The 18811-nt window shown below is 43.3% G+C and overlaps 1 protein-coding gene across 1 annotated transcript in view; it reads left to right on the top strand.

Annotated features, from left to right (window-relative positions):
- The window catches only part of DHTKD1 (dehydrogenase E1 and transketolase domain containing 1), a 54461-nt gene extending 38650 nt beyond the window's left edge, over nt 1-15811 (top strand). The window contains exons 11-17 of the mRNA XM_015411951.1: nt 3554-3704; nt 7222-7328; nt 8747-8911; nt 9394-9476; nt 12432-12601; nt 14236-14321; nt 15254-15811. Coding sequence (XP_015267437.1) covers nt 3554-3704; nt 7222-7328; nt 8747-8911; nt 9394-9476; nt 12432-12601; nt 14236-14321; nt 15254-15355 — 864 coding nt within the window. The 3' untranslated portion in view covers nt 15356-15811. The remainder of the gene's footprint in view (nt 1-3553; nt 3705-7221; nt 7329-8746; nt 8912-9393; nt 9477-12431; nt 12602-14235; nt 14322-15253) is intronic.
- Nucleotides 15812-18811: the final 3000 nt, after the last annotated feature.

Raw genomic sequence — 18811 nt, 5'->3', positions numbered from 1 at the left:
GGGGTTGGAGGCGGCCAGGCCAAATACGAAGGCAGACGGGGAATCGTTCCCCCCACCGCGCCCGACGTAGGCACTGTAGTCATGCCGGTGGTGATCAACTGCGTGGAGGTTGTTGGGACCGATCCCGTGTCCCCCTCCGTTGTAGGTAGTTTTCCCTCTGTCCCGCTCATGACTTCGTCAGACTCGGGACGATAGGAAAATAATGGGATTCCTAACAATATGTTGGATCCCCATGCATCGAGAATAAATCCACGTTTCAGAAAAGCAAAATTTATTTCAAAGCTTTGGAAAGATACTCAAACAAGTCCTTTGTTAGGAATGGGTACAAACAGCCAGGGCAAGTATAATAAAGGGATTTGAACCAGGTACCGAACCAATGGATCACTTTCCCGCTGGCGGGTAAAAGGAAACGGTTGCGCGCTCAATCCCTGGGAACACTACTATCTCCAGACATAATACAGGTGCAGTTCCCAGGCTCTAAAGGCAACAAGCTAGCATTCAAGCTCACCTCCTACACCACGTCCTCCAGATGTTTGGCTTAGCATTACAGCAAAGTAAAATACAGGCTAGCAGGCAGAGGGGGGGGGATGAACTGTACAGGCGTACAAGTAACACAGAACACAATGGCAGCTCGCTGACAGGTGGTTACCTAACAGGAGTGGCCAATATTGTAATCTAAAACCTTACTCAAAGAAGGGCATCTGGGCAGGTGTGAAAACCTTGGCGTCAGGATGCTCTATTGTAGTGTTGATGAAGCTGGCCATTCGCATTGTGAACCAAATGTCCATTTGGCAGGAAATACCAAAGCAGGAACAAAGCAGTGATGTGTCGTATGTGACCACAAATAATTCAGCAATGGGGGCTGTCTCTTCTCAAACTGTTGTTTCTTACTGCTCACAATAATGGAGGTGTGTGCTTCTTCACCAGGCTGGTAACTGTGTAGCTGAAACCTTATTTACACGTGTAAGGCTTGTGTAGGCACCTTCTATGTGTTACATCACAACAGGTGACTTAAAATGTACAGTTCTCTGAGCCTGTGTGTGTGTGTGCACAGTCCATTGTGTGTAGCAATAAATATAGTCCATAAAGCAAAATATCAAGTTCATTCTCTAACAGAGGCTAAGAGCCAAGAGTCCCTTGGCTTGATGCCTCTGGCCATGCCTAAACTTTAAATTGCCTGCAGAATGAAGGGGAGGGACGAATTTCAGTAAAGCGTTTGACAGAGTTCCCCATGATGTTCTGATGGGTAAACTGGAGGACTGCAGACTGGACTCTAGTATAGTTAGGTGGCTAGGGGTTAGAGAACCACACACGAAGAGTAGTTGTCAATGGCATTTCATCTGATTGGAGGGAGGTGTCCAGTGGGGTGCCACAGAGCTCAGTACTTTTTAGTATTTTTATAAATGATTTTGATGAGGGGATGGAGGGGCTACTTATTAAATTTGCAGATGACACCAATTTGGGAGGAATAGTGAACACCCCTGAAGACAGAGATAGAATTCAACAAGATCCAAACGATCTGAAAGCCATGAAAAAGTGGGTGAGTGTGAACAGGATGCAATTTAACAAAGATAAGTACAGAGTTCTACCCCTGGGTAACAAAAACGAGAAACATACTAGATGGGGGATACACTTCTGGGTAGTAGTGTGTGTGAACAAGATCTTTGGGTATGGGTGGACTGTAAGCGAAATATAAGCAGTCAGTGTGATGCAGCAGCAAAAAAGGCTTATTGAGGTCTTGGGGTGCATCAACAGAGGCATAACATCCAAATTGCAGGATGACATGGTCCCACTGTACACTGCATTGGTCAGGCCACACCTGTGTGCCGTTCTGGAGGCCTAACTTCAAAAATGATGTAGACAGAATGGAGTGGGTGCAGAAGAGAGCAACAAACAGGGGCCAGGAGACCAGGCCTTACGAGGAGAGAACATAAGAGACGCCAATGTTGGATCAGGCCAAAGGCCCATCCAGTCCAACACTCTGTATCATACAGTGGCAAGAAATACCAGGTGCCATCAGGAGGTCCACCAGTGGGGCCAGGACATTAGAAGCCCTCCCACTGTTGACCCCCCCCCAAGCACCAAGAAGACAGAGCATCACTTGCCCCAGAGCCCCTATCTATACCTTGTGGCTAATAGCCACTGATGGACCTCTGCTCCATATGCCCATCCAATTCCCTTTTGAAGCCGTCCATGATTGTAGCCGCCACCACTTCCTGAGGGGCTTGGGAATGTTCAGTTTGGAGTAGAGCAGGTTGAGGGGAGCATGATTGCTCTCTTTAAGTATTTGAAAGGTTGTCGTGTTGAGGAAGGCAGGGAGCTGTTCCTATTGGCAGCATAGGACTCGCAATAATGGGTTTGAATTATGGGCAGAAAGGTATCAGCTGGATATTAGGAATTTTTTTTACCGTATGAGTAGTTCAGTAGTGGAATCAGCTGCCTAGGAAGGTGGTGAGCTCCCCCTCATTGGCAGTCTCCAAGCAGCAGCTGGATGAACGCTTGTCAGGGATGTTTTAGGCTGATCTGATATTGAGTAGGGGGTTGGAATGGATGGCCTGTGTGTCCCCTTCCAACTCTTTGATTCTATGAAATGCTCAACCCAGGGCACGCTCTGCTGCTTAGATGTTTCCAGTTCCTCCCTTATGTTCTGGCAGGTTCAAAATGTGCCCACCAGATTATTGACAGGAGGGAGCTGCAGGGAACACAGGGTGCCATTTTTTGCCGCTGTTTCAGTAGCTTCCAGCAATTTTCTGGGTCCAGCTTAAATGGCTGAAGACTTTTAAAAGCCCTACATGGTATTGGGGTATTCAAGGACTGCTTTTTCCCATCCAAATGTATCATTCTTTTAAGATTTTCCTTGGAGGCCCTGCTGTATGATTGAGGTATAACAGGTGGCTATGCAAGACAAGGCTGTGTAGCTGTGTGCGCATCAAAATTATAGCACCCTTCCATGTTAAGTTCAAGATGCCAAGTGAAGGGACTATTACTTGGGATGATGCCTGACATTTGAAATGTACTTCTGGGATTTTATTTATTTATTATTTATTTATACCTTAGATTTCTATACCGCTCCAAACCCCAAGGGGTCTCTGAGCGGTTTACACAGTTCTGAATTTGTCCCTAACTAAGGCCACATGTTTACAGGGGTCGGGGCTTCCCTACCGGCACCCAGGTGGCAGGGCTCGATGTTCTTGGCTTGTTCCCGGGCAGTCTTTTGGAGTGGGAAGGGCTTACTGCAAGTTTAGTTATGATATTGATACTCATTTCTGTTTTGTGTGTGTGTGTTATAGTGCATTATATATTTTTTTAACATATGGTGGTGTTTATTTGATTGTGAGCCTGGACTGCTCCAGATAGTTCCTTTGATCAAAGAGATGGGATATAAAGATTTTAATAAAAGTTAACTTGCGTCTGAAACAATAGCTTTTTTGAATACATGAACTGCAGCAGTTCTAATCACGACTTCAAAATGACTGGAAATGTATATATATTTGCATGCTTTCTGACAGATACCTTGACCAGCATTTTCCGGTGCTCTCTCTTCCTCCGTTAGGTGAGCAACAGCCCCCTTTCTGAAGAAGCTGTGCTTGGCTTTGAGTATGGAATGAGTATTGAAAGCCCCACATTGTTGCCTATTTGGGAAGCTCAGTTTGGCGATTTCTTCAATGGAGCTCAGATAATATTTGATACGTTTATCTCTGGAGGTACAGAGCTAAAATTGCATGTGTGTGTAAATTAAAGAAATAGAAATACATTGGCTTGTTTTTACTTTTATGGTTTACTTAAGCATGCATCCATAGCAGGCTGCAGTCTTAAGAACACTTTCCTGGGAGTAAGCTTGCTAAATTAAGTGGGACTTACTTCTGAGTAGACCACCTTAGGATTGCTCCCTTAAACAAGAGAGTGTTGTAGCTTATTTTCAGAGTTTCAAGTTCTTTTCTGTGTGAGTTTTTTGCTTATTATATATTTCATCTGTTACCCAGAATCCTGAATACGGTTTCTTAGAAAATAGCTTTGTCTTAGTGCTGCTTCTAGGTTTCTCCAAAGATCTAGGTTTTCCCTTTAGATATTACAGTTTTTCATCAACTCTTGAGGTGTTTAAGCATCTCCCCTTTATCACAAACCAGGGTTCTCTTCCCAGCCCCTTTCATTGGCAGGAAGTTATTCTCCTTGGCCCTAAGAAGCAATAACTCCTCTTACTATTTGACTTGTATGGGAGTTCTCTCTGACTACCCAGACCTTCTGCCAAATCCTTCTCCCATATCCATTGTATAAAGCTTTTCTGTAGCTTTCTTGACTGAGAATCTAAATTCTCCCTCAGAGTTGTTCTAATATATTTAAGGCAATGGGTTTCTTTACTTTTCTGACAATTCCCTGACAGAAATTACTGACTCCAAAGTCTCTTCCCTTAGAAGCCAAACCCTTTGGCTACTGATCCAGATGTTAGATTTCAGACAAAGACCAACAGGTGAAAGACCCTTTTCCATCCAGATCAGCTGTTTTATTTCCTCTCTAAACTGATGCTGGCCACTCAGAGAGCGAGTAGAGCAGTGAATCACATAAGCTCTTCTCTCCAGGGAAGATAAACACTTGAACTCCCTGACTTTCTGACACAAGCAGCATTTTAAGAAGCCTGCTTTTCTTTACAGTCCATCACAGGGGTGTATAGGGAAGATAAACTCAATTTGGTTTCATTAACTATGGCTTGAAAAAAATGCATCTGCCCTTGGAGTCCAATTCACTTGCTGTGTATTGAAATCTTAAATTTTTTTTAGATCAATATTGCAATGCCACTAGATTTGGAGGTACTAGGTGCCTGAAACTGGTGTGTGAACCATTTTGACTTTAATACCTGTGGAGCTTTTGATTTGATACGTGTTTCTTGTAAAAATAAAATATCCGGGGATTGTACTAATGACGTCATGACCCTTTTAACTGTAATAATATTATTTCGATCCCGACAATTTACTGAAATTGTTGTGGTGCTGTTATTTATGATATATAGATTTTAACTCTGGCCAAATAGCTATAGCTGTAATGTATAAACTTAGATCAGATGTCTTTAATTTTGCCCAATATATCTGTGCTACTATCTGCCTATGATTTTGATCAGTAAGAGAAAATTTAAAAATATAACCAATTATAAACTTTAAGATTAATAGAATATTCGTTAGTATCTTAACTCCCCAATCCACCCCACCCTTGTAACTTCCACACCAACAATGAAAAAAGAAAACAATAGAAAAGCATTTTAATCCTCTTATTTTAGGTAATTTCCTGGAATCCTGGTATCGCAAGTCCAGGTAGACAATGCAATAACTTTGTCTGTCTTCCAGGAGTCCCTAAATTAAAGGAGGCAATAAAAATGAAGTCCCCAGTCCCCCAGCAGAGGTCTTTTATGAAGCGACATAACCAATCGGTAGGGAGGTGCTTACCATACCATACAAAGATGTGAACATACGTGTAGATTAACATGGGGAATTAGTTTGTGTGTTTATGCAGGGAGCCCAAAATTGGGACCTTTTACCTAAAGAGGCAGCTGTCAGCAGCAAGTTTTAGCAGTAAAAAGATGACAGAGACCTGATTTAAAGACTTTTAAAGGATTATGGAGTTTATTGAGGGATTTGGTACAATAGTATGAATGGTGGGTTATTCTAAGCAAATACTACCAGTACGAAATAACACATTTTATCACAATTAACAATATGACAACAGCGACAACAAAAAAATCAATCAGAGCTACTGCAATTTGAAGCAGGAGTTACTTTTTAAGATAAAGGTATATGTATGAGGAGATGAGGAATAGGACAGAGAAGTGGAATCTGTTGGGACAGAGGTGTCCAGTTTTCCAGATATGAGGGCCTAAATAGCAGAGAGGAGCAAAGTGCCAGCTCTCTGTGTTGAGCAGTGTGGGTTAGAAAATAAAGGGAGACAGACTGGAATGGGGAGCAAAGATATACCTGTCCTAGTCTGCAAAAAAGTCAGATGAAAGAAAGGGGGATTTACTTATTTCGATTTGTATCCCGCCCTCCCCACCGAGGCAGGCTCAGGGCAGCTTACATTAAAAGTTAAAAAAATATTGCAGTCCATGTTGTTGCCCAGTCAGACTCAAATTACTGGCTCTAAAGCCAGTCTAGTTATACTTGGCCCATAGCATAAAACGCATTCTTTTCAGGAAACAAAAAAATTACAACAGAGGATAAAGGAATACTTGAGCATTGGGCAATTTATCAAGAAGAAACTATAGAACTGACTAAATGGCACCAGAGAAGGGCAACAGGAAGGGAAGTTTTTTGATTGAATTATAAGCCAGGATTACAAAACTGGAGACGTAAATCTGAGTCATATAATCAGTAGGAACTTTGGGGCAATGGGAAGATATGAATCAGAGGTTCAAGGGAACTTAACATATGAGTTGTGTTAATGGTCAGTGACTGCATATCATGTAAAAGACGATACAGGGAGAGATATCTTTGTCTTCTAGACTGGTATGGCTTAATTGCTTTCATTCTGTTGTCACTCCCTGATCTCTCCTATAAAGGTTTCCTTTGAAGCATTTGCTGAGGTTGCTGCTGTAAGAACTTCTCTGTTGTGTTCACTGCTGCAAGATTCTGGGCGATTTCTCACTAGAGCCGCCTCGCAGCGCAGCCGCCATTTGCCTCGACACAAACATGTAAATTTCACACCCGAGGCTGCGGGGCTGCATTTGACCCGCGGCATCACCCGATTTCCTCCACACTTTCGTGATCCTCAAAAACCAGGATCACGAAACTGCGGAGGAAATCAGGCGAAGCTGTGAGTCAAATGCAGCCCCGCAGCCTCGGGTGTGAAATTTACATGTTTGTGTCGAGGCAAATGGCGGCTGCGCTGCGAGGCGGCTCTAGTGAGAAATCGCCCTCCGTGTGAGACACAAAACATCGTAGTTGCTCCCAATGTTCTGTGTGTGCCTCGTGGGACTTGTTCACGTGTGGTACATACATTCAGGCTGGGAGGGAGGGGTGTTCAAATGAAAGTGGGGGGGGATAGCAACATCAGCTGGGGGAAATTATAAAACATGTAATGGTCCACAGGGCACAGCAGGTAGTAGTAGCTGTTGTTTATTACAGTCTTTAGACCAATATACAGTTTAATGAGAACGGCAGGAAGGTCACCCATCCCTTTTTATAGGCTGCAGGATCTAAAATGAATCTTTTTCTCTTCCCCCCTCCCCCCCCCCACCAGGGGAAGCGAAGTGGCTGTTACAGAGTGGAATAGTCATTCTTCTTCCACATGGCTATGATGGTGCAGGACCGGAGCACTCCTCCTGTCGGATTGAGCGTTTCTTGCAGGTAGCTGGAAGTGTCGGCGTGCTCTACGAGAACTCATTGGGAATGACAGTTTCAAGGATTCTGTCTTGTTGCATGCTACAGTTCATGCGTATTGGAAGGGGAAGGAATCTGGTGGTACCTTAATAGGTTTAGATTTGTTGGAATTTGATACTTGCTAGCAGGGGTCTTGTTGTAGAAAAAGAGCTGCCGGAGCTCATTAGCATAACTCATTAGCATAACTTATTTGCATATGCCACGCCCCCTGACATCACCGGAAGTGACAGAAGGCCACTCCCCCTGACATCACCGGAAGTGTGTCAGAAGGCCCGGCTACTTACCCTCCTGCTTCATCCTCATTCCCAAACGGAATGAGGATCGAAGCAGAGGGCGGGGTAAAGAAGGGGGCGGGGCTTCACCACGTGACCGCCCCGCCCCCTAGAGGTTCTCTTCCGGAGCTCCGTACCTGAGAGCTCCCCCCCGACTAGAGCCCTGCTTGCTAGAGAAGTTGCAGACCTAAATTGTCTTGTCCATACTATGCAACCAAACTAATCTGACATAGGAAGGAAACATTATCAGCTAGTATCCAAGGGAATGATGGAAACCACAATTCTGTTCCAAGTGTGGTGTTACTTGGACCAAGGCATCGCCATGAATATCTTTCAAAACAACAACAACATTTATTCTAATTATCAGTGGCAATATAAAGGTCTCTTTTAAAAAGTTTTGTTCTGCATCTTTTAACGTGGGCCATAGATATATAGGTTGTATACGTTTTGATGAAGTTTGACTGTAAAGTTACCCCCCGCCCCACCTCAGCATGCAACTAATTTCAGTTGTTTAAAGATGCATAACTTGTAATGGCTTCCAGACAATAAGATCTTTGAATATATTCTCAGTGGTGAGATGTTCTCCAGGGGAGCCAGAAGGAAGCCAGGTGGAGTGCCACACTAGTGCATACTGCAATACATTTGCAGCCCCCTCCCAGTGCCCTGTGTGGCTGAGCCAGGGAGCAAGTAGTAACAATGAAAGGCAAGATGGACAAGCCTGCGGGGCTGACTGTATGGTAGAGCCATGCCCAGGAACTTTCCTGCTCCTAACCTTGCTGTCACCTGTGGCCACTATGCTCTCGTTTGGCTATTCATATTAAAGCAGCTGATGTTGTTCCACCAGAAAGCTGACCTCATGTACCCCCATGAATCTTGTAATAGTTGATAAACCTGCAAATACCAAACAAAGCCGAGATGCTAAGCTTGTCTAACATTGCCACAGATCTCTTATGAATGTTTACATGCTTCCAAATTATAACCTCCATTGTGGAAAAAAATCCCCTGTTCTGACAGCATCCTGACAATGGTTCTGAGTTTGTCTGCTTGTGATATGGTGGTGCCATTCTGGCTTGGCTTACAGTTTGCTTCTTAATGTTTACTGTTCTTTCATAGATGTGTAGCAGCTCTGAGGAGGGAGTTGATGGCGACCAGGTCAACATGTCTGTTGTACACCCTACTACCCCAGCACAGTATTTCCACTTACTCCGTAGACAGATGATCCGAAATTTCCGAAAACCACTCATTGTGGCCTCTCCGAAGATTCTGCTCAGGTTACCTGTATGTAGAAAGGCTTCCTGCTTTGGTTGTTGCCCACTGCCTTCTATAGCTTTTGCTCTAACAGGTATTTTAATCATCCCTTACCGCAACAGATGAACAAAGTTTAAGTCCAGTGGCAGCTTTAAAACCAACAAAGTTTTATTCAAGGTGTGAGCTTTCATGTGCATGCACACTTCCTCAGACATATCGAAAGTTATCAGTCCATACATACAGATAAAGGGTGAACAGCAAATTAGCATATACCATATTGAAGTTGTTTTGATGTGAGAACCAAACAGGGATAACGAGCTAAGTTTATATGGTCAACATTTGTTTGGAGTCAATTGAGGGAGGGACAAATATATATGTCGAAATTGGAGACTGATCTGGAATTGGCCACTGTGTGAGACAGGATGCTGGACTAGATGGACCATTGGTCGATCCAGCAGGGCTCTTTTTATGTTGTTATGTATACTATGTTGTCTTTCTTTCCCATTCTGTAGGCTGCTGTGTCAAGCCTTGTGGAAATGGCCCCAGGAACAACCTTTAAACCAGTCATTGGCGATTCATCAGTGGATCCTAAAAAGTAACTTGAAAGTCTGTTTTCAGTTTTAGTATTCAGCATTCCAAGTAGTATGCCATCTTTAAAAGGCAATAAAACAAAATCCTGAGTTTTAAGGAAGATAAACTTTGAAGTTTGAGCAGTAGTTGTTAGATTTGCGGTAAGGATTCAGATACCTAATGTCACTGTAAGACATTCTTCATTAGCTTAGCAAACTGCCCTGATGTCAAGTAAAAGTGAAGAAGAAAGATACACCCTAAGAGACAGGTTTATAGGTAGTGTAGTGTTGAGTGTGGCTGGATTTATAAATCGCTCAATTCCTGAGTAGTCAGGGCTCTGAGCAATGAATAATGATAATAAAAACATATAATAAAAACATATAACCGAACAATACCAACAATTTAAAAGCTGATTAAAACAATTCATGGTTTACAGTATTCAGATGGCGATGTTACCTCCAGTTACAACTGTGTCCCCATCTTGTAGGGGGATGAGTGGGAGCGGGGGAAGTAGGAGGGAGAGAGTGCCAGCCAAGATGGTAACCATTGCGGTCCTCAACCAAAAGCCTGGTGGAACATCTCTGCCTTGCAAGCCCTGCAGAACTGCATAAGAACTCTCATTTGACAGAGAGTTCCACCAGACCAGGACCAGGGAGGAAAAAGCCCTGGCCCTGGTTGAGGACAGCTGGATGTCTTTTGGGCCAGGGATCACCAGTTATTTCTTCTTGGCAGAGCGTAATGCTTTTTTGGGGACACACAGGAGAAGGCAGTCCTGCAGGTATGCTGTCCCTAGTCTACTTAAGGCAGGGGTGTCAAACGTTCGGCCTGCGGGGCTGCTGCTGCATTGCAGCTCACTTTTGGCCAGCTCCCTCTGCTACTTCCTGCTTCCTTCCTAGCGTGTGTCCTGCTTCTTTCCAAGCCAAGTCTCCATTGGCTGAGAGCTCCTCCTTTGGGAGGAAGGGAGAGGGAGGCAAAGAGCAAGAGAATGCCCTGCCCAGGAGAAGGAGCAAAGTCTGAGGCCCATGGCTCCTTTAAGACCAGCAACATTTTATTTCAGGTATAAACTTTCCTACACTTCTTCTTCAGAAGGAGGGTGGGAAGGTGGATGGATTCTTCTGAGAAGCGCAATGCTCTGCTATTTTCTTTGAGACTTGATATCTCTGTCTTTCTCACACACATGCACAAACATTGTGTATGTGTGTTAAAAGGAAGGGTCATGTTGAGATAAGAGGAAAGGAGAATTAAAAGGAAATTATTTTGGCTTATTCTGAAAAGTTTTTTTAAGATTAGATTTCTCTGTGTCTATCTGGAGTTTTCTTTCAAAAAGACCCTGATTAGGAATTAGAATACTTGAATTGGCTTCCATTGTTTAATAATCCAATTCCATTGGATTTCATTGTTTAATAATGGAAGTAGATGGTTAAGTATTTAAAAATACATTTATGGTTCCATACGTTCAAGTTCAACACATCTCCCTTTCTTCTCTCCCACCTTGCTGGCTACCTTTCTTTACTCGCCCTTTGCTTTCATCACTAGTACTTGAGTCTACCACTTAAGTGGATTTTGCCCACTCTGAAATCAACACAGTATTTCATTTCGAGAGATCCCCTCTCCAGTTTAAACAGATGAAAGGGGGGGATAATACCAGGCATTGGTAATGAGAAGGAAACCTAGGTCTCAATTCAGCCCTGGAGGATGCATTGAGCTTCATTATCAGTTGCAATTCAGCAGTCTCTCTTTCTAATCTCCCTTTGAAATTCCTTTGTAAGAGAACTGCTACTCTTAAGTCAGCAATGTCCTGGAAGGTTAAATGTTCCCCCACTGGTCTTTGAATGTTGGGGTTTCTAATGTCAGACTTATGTCCATTTATTCTTTGCATCCTCCTGGACTGAATATCACACCCACACCAAATACAATCAAGCCTGCTGTTTTCATTCACCTGCTATTGCCGTGCAGCATCTGAAATCACCTTTATAAAGTTTACATCTCTGGTACCTTGTGTTACATTTTATAGTACGCATGGCCCGGCCCGACAAAGTGACATTTATGTTAGATCCAGCCCTCATAACATCGCTGGTTTAAGGCCTTAAAGGTCAGTACCAAAACCTTGAACCTGACCCAGTACTCCACTGGAAGCCAGTGCACCCGACGCAGCACAGGTTGAGCCCGTTTACGGGATGGGCGGGATATAAATGCAAAAAATAAAATAATAAATAAATGTGCTGTTCACGGTGTTTCCATCAGGACTCATGCTGCTCTGTTCTGGATCAGCTGGAGCTTCTGGATAAGTCTTAAAGTCAGGCCAGCATAAAGCGAGTTACAGTAATCCAGTCTGGAGGTGACCATTGCATGGACTACTGTGGCTAGGTCAGTGCGAGACAGGAAAGGAGCCAGCTGCCGCCCTGCCATGGCATCTGGTGTAATCACTGGATGGGGGCAGGATACAAACCTGCTGTCCCCAGAAGTAGGATTCAGGTGGCAGTTCTTGTGTGTTCCTCCAGGAGGTCTCTTTGGGAGTGAAGACCTCTGTACCCTGCCTTCTGTGAATCTACCCTTAAGGTGGATTGCAGCCGTAGAATGGATTTGCTTCAGTTGTCTGTGCCAGTATGCTCAGTTTACAGACAGAATCACTTTCTTACTATTTGTGACATTTATGTTCTGCCCCGCTCACAAGTTCCTCAGTGTCATGCCTGAACTTTACCTCAATACTATGAGGCAGTTGGGCTGAGAGTGTGGTTTGGCCAAGGAATATCCACTGAGCTTCATAGAATTTGAATCTGAGTAAATTGCAGGCTAGCTAGCCAGTATTCCATGCTGGCTCCCTCTTGGCATCAAAGTTTCCTGGTCAGACAGTTACACAGAGGGGGGAAATACATTGTAAAATGTTAAAAAATTATATACATTAAGTCTTTTCAAGGTTTTAGCACTGTTCTGTTTAGCTCAACATACTTGATGTTACTACAATTTCTCTGTCCCGTAGTGTCCGCAAAGTGGTTCTTTGTTCTGGCAAACATTACTATGCTCTGGCAAAACAGCGGGAGATGCTTGAAGAAAAGAAACAAGATACTGCGATCATCAGAGTAGAGGAACTATGCCCTTTCCCATTGGAAGCTCTGCAGCAGGAGATGAACAAATTTACAAATGCCAAAGGTCAGAAGCTCCATACAAGACTTGACCAGACCATGTTTATCTAGTTTGGGTTTGTTTTGCTAATATGCAAATACTAATACTGTAGTATCCAGGATGTCAGACTTGGAACAAATACCGGTCTTTTCGGGTAATTGGCTCTTGGACTCCAGTCTATAGTCCTGTTGAACTTTCACATGGTCCCTGAAACCAGAATGAAAATAATAGAGGGAAATGGCGACAGGTTTTTCTTTGTTTAAAAGTTTCTACTGCAAACTGAAACAGCAACCCATTCTATAAAGGAGGCAGATGGGTTGGTTTTATTAGGCCCTCTGGAGGGAAGTCTCATTGTAAGGTTGGGAAGTGAGAGAGGTTTTGCACAAAGACGAGTACGTCCACCAGAAAAAAAGCCCCATCTCAGGGCTGGTGGTGCTTTCTCTAGACCCGACCGTCTTCGGGGACTTCTTAAAAATCAGTAGATGGCATCTGACAATTGCAGCAGCCAGAAGAGAAGGCTTCCTTGGAGCTCCATAAAATCTCTGAATACATTGATTGCAAGATGAAAGGATGGTAGAAAGAACTTTGTTAGCATTAGCCAAGCTGGAGTTGGACTATCACATCCATTCTTCTAGCTGGAGCCATGTTAGGTCATGGTGGGATGTCCTGCTGTGACACTTGCAGAGTACTTGCGTGCCACGTATACAGCTTCTCTCTTGGTTTGTTTAGTGAAACATATATTGCCTTCTAAAGCTAGCAGCCAAGTCTGACTGTTGTGTTTCCCCATCATGAAGAGGGAAGGATAAGGATCAGAACCTGCTTGTTCAAGGGGGATTTATTGAGGATGGGGCTCCCTCAAGTACAGCAAGTGGTCAGCAGCCCTTTATGATTACAACAAACAACATCAAAATTCAGAGCAAGAGATCAACAAAGAGCCAGTAAACAAAAGCCCACTTGAATAACTGAAAACATACAGCTGAACTTGACAGAGCAAGATTTGAGTCCAGGAGCACCTTAAAGCCCAATAAGATTTCCAGGGTATAAGCTTTCGAGAGTCGAAGTTATCTTCATCAGGTGATAATTGATTAATAATCTATAAGGTTTCTGCAGCCCAAACACTGGTTGTTGCAAGCCCTTTGTTAGGAAATGATACCCATGAAGTATCACAAGTCATAAATATACTCTGCACAATTGTTTTAGTGCATGGCAAAGATCTGTGCGTGGTACAGGTTTTTAAACAAATATTTGGAGGAATTTGTCTCTTCAGCTGTGCAGCTTGCAAGTAGCTGCGACAAATTTAAAACAAGCATCTGGCATCAATGATACAAATGTTTTGCAAAACTTAAACCAGCCTGGTAGTTGTAGAAGACTGCATGGAAGATCTTTAGTCCAACCCCTTCATCTTCTAGTTTTGCCACTTTCTTAACAGTGACTGCAATATCTGCTTTGGATAGGCTACTCTTATGGCCAGTGTAGTTCAACAGAATATATAAATAACTGGCTGCTGGAATCTTGAAGTTTGATTGAAAGCTGCCACTATGCCTCAGTGTTTGGTCCAGACTACTGAGAAATGAACATGTATTAAAGAACCGGCATAAATGCTGAAGTTAGAGCAATGCTGTATATGCTGGTCTAATGAAGACCTTCCATTTCTTCTGCAGTGTTTATCTGGAGTCAGGAGGAGCCACAGAACATGGGGCCCTGGACATTTGTGTCACCGAGATTTGAGAAACAGCTGGCTTGTAAGGTAACACTTTTGTATTTCTTGAAGCTGTCAATAGGGTACCATTTAGCTGAACCAATATGCCATTCTTGTTCCTGTGATGGGTTAGTACTGATTTATGCATATTATAGGCAGTGCCAGAACTTGGCTGATGAGTGAACTAAATGCTTCCAAGCTGCTGTCTCTGAACAGAGAGGTCTGGATGCAATTTCTGTCTGTCTTGGAGTTAAATCTAGTGAAATCTGAAATTTGCTGGTGGTCTGTCAGCTGCAACTGGGCACAAGAGACAGGCTTGCAAGTTGGAGGGAGCCTATGATACCTTGCTCCCTTAGTCATGTGGAGAACCCAGAATGGAACCCCGAGACAGACAGGGAATAAAGGTAAAGGTTCCCTTGCTCGAAAGCCAGTCGAATCCGACTCTAGGGTTGCAGTGCTCATCTCCATTTCAAAGCTGAAGAGCCAGCACTGTCCGAAGACATTTCCGTGGTCATGTGGTCGGCATGACTAAACACCAAGGCACACGGAACACTGTTACCTTCCCACTGAAGTGGTACCTATTAATCTACTTGCAATTTCTTGCTTTCGAACTGCTAGGTTGGCAGGAAAGACAGGGAATAGGTACACACTAATCATGCATCATGAGATTTCACTTGAGGGTTTCCACAACACTGAAGATTGCAAAATAATGCTGAAAACTGCAAGCCTGTGCACATTTGGATGCTTAATCCTATGGGCTCCAGTAGGATTTAAGCAGTCTGTTAGAAGGATTGTAGTCTAAATTATTAATCCAATCAATTTACAGTTTGGTCCTATATGTGTTTGCTCAGAAGTAAGGTCTGTGATGTGCAAGGAAGCTTACCCCTCCACATAAGGGTTCATAGGCTTGCAGCCTTAATCCTGATCCTATCATGCCAGTTTCTAACACTGTCCTTTCTTCTCTTTTGATTTAATTACAGCTTTGTCTTGTAAGCAGACCACCCTTACCAGCCCCTGCAGTGGGGATTGGGATGCTGCACCAAAAACAGCAGGAAGAGCTCCTTGACAAAACCTTTGCCTGAGGCACTTAGCCTGCCTTGTATTTTTTTCAGATTGAAAACAAGGCATTCCTTTTCCTGCAAGCATGAAGATTACGACCCTGAACTTGATTGTAAAGTGTGCTGCTTAAAATCTGTGGACAGAGCTCCAGCAAGAGTTAATTGCCTTCAAAGTCCTATTCCATTCAGTGGGCCTGCGTCAGTCGCTCTTCTTGAAATCTGTGGCATTGAGAGATTTACTGACACATTAATGTGATTTTAGATGTGATCTTTTTTAAATTAAAAAGTTCATGAAGGGCATACTTGTTCCTTAAATCTGAGATGCTACTAAAACTATAATGGCCTTCTAATTTTGTGCATGTTGCACTGATGTCAAAATGTGCAGGACTTTATATTTTATTAGTGTTACCCAAAATGCATGATAAAATTGTTGAGGCAGCTGGGAACATAAAATCTCATACTGTGTAGTTAAAGAATCTTTTCGGGAAATAATAAAAATGCATTCTTATTTGGAATTCAGTTCTAATTTGTCTTTTGTGGAGGACTCGTGTGACATCTGTAATACCACTAGATTCGTTTAAACCTCATGAACCTTCAGCGCTCAGAGTATTTAAGTAGCTGGTCATTTCTTATATGCAACAAGCACACAGGGAACACGGCTAAGTTAGATAAACACAGAAAACACCGTGTTGAAATAATAAATACAATATTAACATGTACTTATAGCTAAATATATTTGCTTTTTATACACAACATCAACTCTAGTGTATTGTAAACACTTTCAAACTACATCACATTTCAAACACTTTCAAACTAAGTTATATAACATGAAGAGTCCAACTGTCTTCTTCCTGATGGAGGATAAATACCAATGTACAGTTATTTGTACATTACACAGAGGATCAGGCAGCTTCTGTTTGCATACTTGGGAACAGGTCACTTTTGAAAACAATGGGGCTTATTCCTAAACCTGCTGAAGTTGTGCCACACTCCATTCTTCCCCCTCCTCCCTTTTCTTAGCTCCTCCTCAATCAAATGCAATGCTTTCAATTCCAGAGTCTTCCTCTGCAACAGGTTTGTAACACAATAGCAAAACCACAAAAGAGGATGTTCACTAGCCTGGCATTTCCAGATTGCACCCTGCCTGCTTGCAGAAAGATCTGCTTGCAGGAAGATGCGGATGGTGGTGGAAAGTGCTGTTGAGTCACAGGCAGTGTTCTCTCTAAGCTGAGTTAGTGTGAGCTAGCTCACAGTTTTTTAGCCTCTGGCTCACACATTCTTGTCTTAGCTCTGGAAGGATGGGGCTCCAGAGCAAACTGATGCATGTAGTAGCCAAATCGCTTGCTCACAACTTCAATGCCATTAGCTCAGAAAGCAGAATTTTTGCTCACAAGACTCCACAGTTTAGAGGGAGCATTGGTCACAGCAAATGGGGTTCAATGTGACCAAGTGCAAGGTGATGCACATTGGAGCCAAAAATCCTAAATATAAATACACATTGATAGGGCAGAACTGGCAGAGACTGATCAAGAGAGAGATCTTGGAGTTGTAGTAGATAACTCACTGAAAATGTCGAGACAGTGTGTGACTGCAATAAAGAAGGCCAATGCTATGCTGGGGATTATTAGGAAGGGTATTGAAAACAGATCAGCCAATATCATAATGCCCCTATATAAATCAATGGTGCGACCTCATTTGGAATACTGTGTGCAGTTCTGGTCACCACACCTTAAAAAGGATATTATAGCTTTGGAAAAAGTGCAGAAAAGGGCAACTCGAATGATAAAAGGGTTGGATCACTTTCCCTATGAGGAAAGGTTAAAGCGCTTAGGGCTCTTTAGCTTGGAGAAATGACGACTGAGGGGTGACATGATTGAGGTTTATAAGATTATGCATGAGAAAGAGCAGGTAGAGAAAGAGGTACTTTTCTCCCTTTCTCACAATACAAGAACCCGTGGGCACTCCATGAAATTGCTGAGCGGTCGGGTTAGAACGGATAAAAGGAAGTACTTCTTCACCCAAAGAGTGATTAACACTTGGAATTCACTGCCACAGGAAGTGGTGGCGGCTACAAGCATGGACGGCTTCAAAAGGGAATTAGATAAGCATATGGAGCAGAGGTCCATCAGTGGCTATTAGCCACAAGGTATAGATAGGGACTCTGGGGCAAGTGATGCTCTGTCATCTTGGTGCTTGGGGGGGTCAACAGTGGGAGGGCTTCTAATGTCCTGGCCCCACTGGTGGACCTCCTGATGGCACTGGTATTTCTGGCCACTGTGTGATACAGAGTGTTGGGCTGGATGGGCCTTTGACCTGATCCAACATTGGCGTCTCTTATGTTCTTATGTTTTTAACCAGTAAACCACACTGGCCCTGCCCAGCAAGAGTGGCCATTTGGGAGCAGTAAGCTATTCAGCCTCTGCTCCAAGGTATGAGATGGCAAGCTGAGGAAAGAATGGGGTAAATTAGGAAGCCCATCCCACAAAACCAAGCCTACTCTTCTCCACACCCAGTATCTGATGGCAGATTCTTTTACTCAGATCTTGAGGAATTTCAGACAGACGATATAATCCGGAAGAGGAACGGTTCCCAAACGGTTTCTGGTCTGTCATTTCAGACAGAACCGTTTTAGAACCGGTTCCCTACCGGAATATATTTGTAATTTCACAAATGCTTCTGTCCCGTTTAGGAAACGGGGCTGAAGCGTTTTACCTGTCAACCGCTTCCAAGTAGTCTTCAGTTTCCTCTCCTGGTTCCAATATGCTTTTCCCCACCATTTTTTGCCCGCGCGGGCGATCTCCGGCTTTTGTTTTTAACGTTCGCTTTATAGCGCTATAGCAGTATAACGCTATAACGGTACGACACAACAGCATTATATCAACCCCACTGGAATGCCTGGAGTGTTGTGTTATAGCACTATAGTGCTATAGCGCTCTAAAGCGAATGTTTTTTTTTTTAAGCCGGAGATCGCCCACGCGGGCAAAAAAACGGCGGGGGGAAAGCGGGAAGAAGTGGTGCAGTCTGAAATGGCAAACTGCTTCAGATCCAGCTCTTTACCGGAAGGGGAAAGCCATGTGTGAAATGGCAGCCCTATACTGGTTTACTTCCCAACAGATCAAAAAGGGCTTCAAAACGGGTTTAAAAGGGTAATGTGAAATTCCTCATTGTCAACTGGATAAAACAGGAATTGGAAAGAGAATTAATTCGCCTGCAACAGAAGCAGGCGGGTTCTAAAACCTTCTTCCCTCTTCACTCATTTTTGAGACTAGGGTTATTATTATTATTATTTTATTATTATTTATTAGATTTTTACCCCACCCTCCCAGCAAGGCCAGCTCAGGGCAGCTTACAACATTATAAAACGGTACACTAAATAATAAAAGTCAAACACAGATTTAAAACCATGACTATACACAGGGGTCATTTCGTAGAAAAAGAGCTACGGGGACTCATTAGCATAACTCATTAGCATATGCCACA

This window comes from Gekko japonicus, unplaced genomic scaffold (genome assembly GCF_001447785.1).
Source record: "Gekko japonicus isolate JY-2015 unplaced genomic scaffold, Gekko_japonicus_V1.1 scaffold679, whole genome shotgun sequence".
Classification (NCBI taxonomy): domain Eukaryota; kingdom Metazoa; phylum Chordata; class Lepidosauria; order Squamata; family Gekkonidae; genus Gekko; species Gekko japonicus.
Note: the sequence above shows the minus strand (reverse complement) of the source record. Positions and strands in the feature narration are given on the sequence as shown.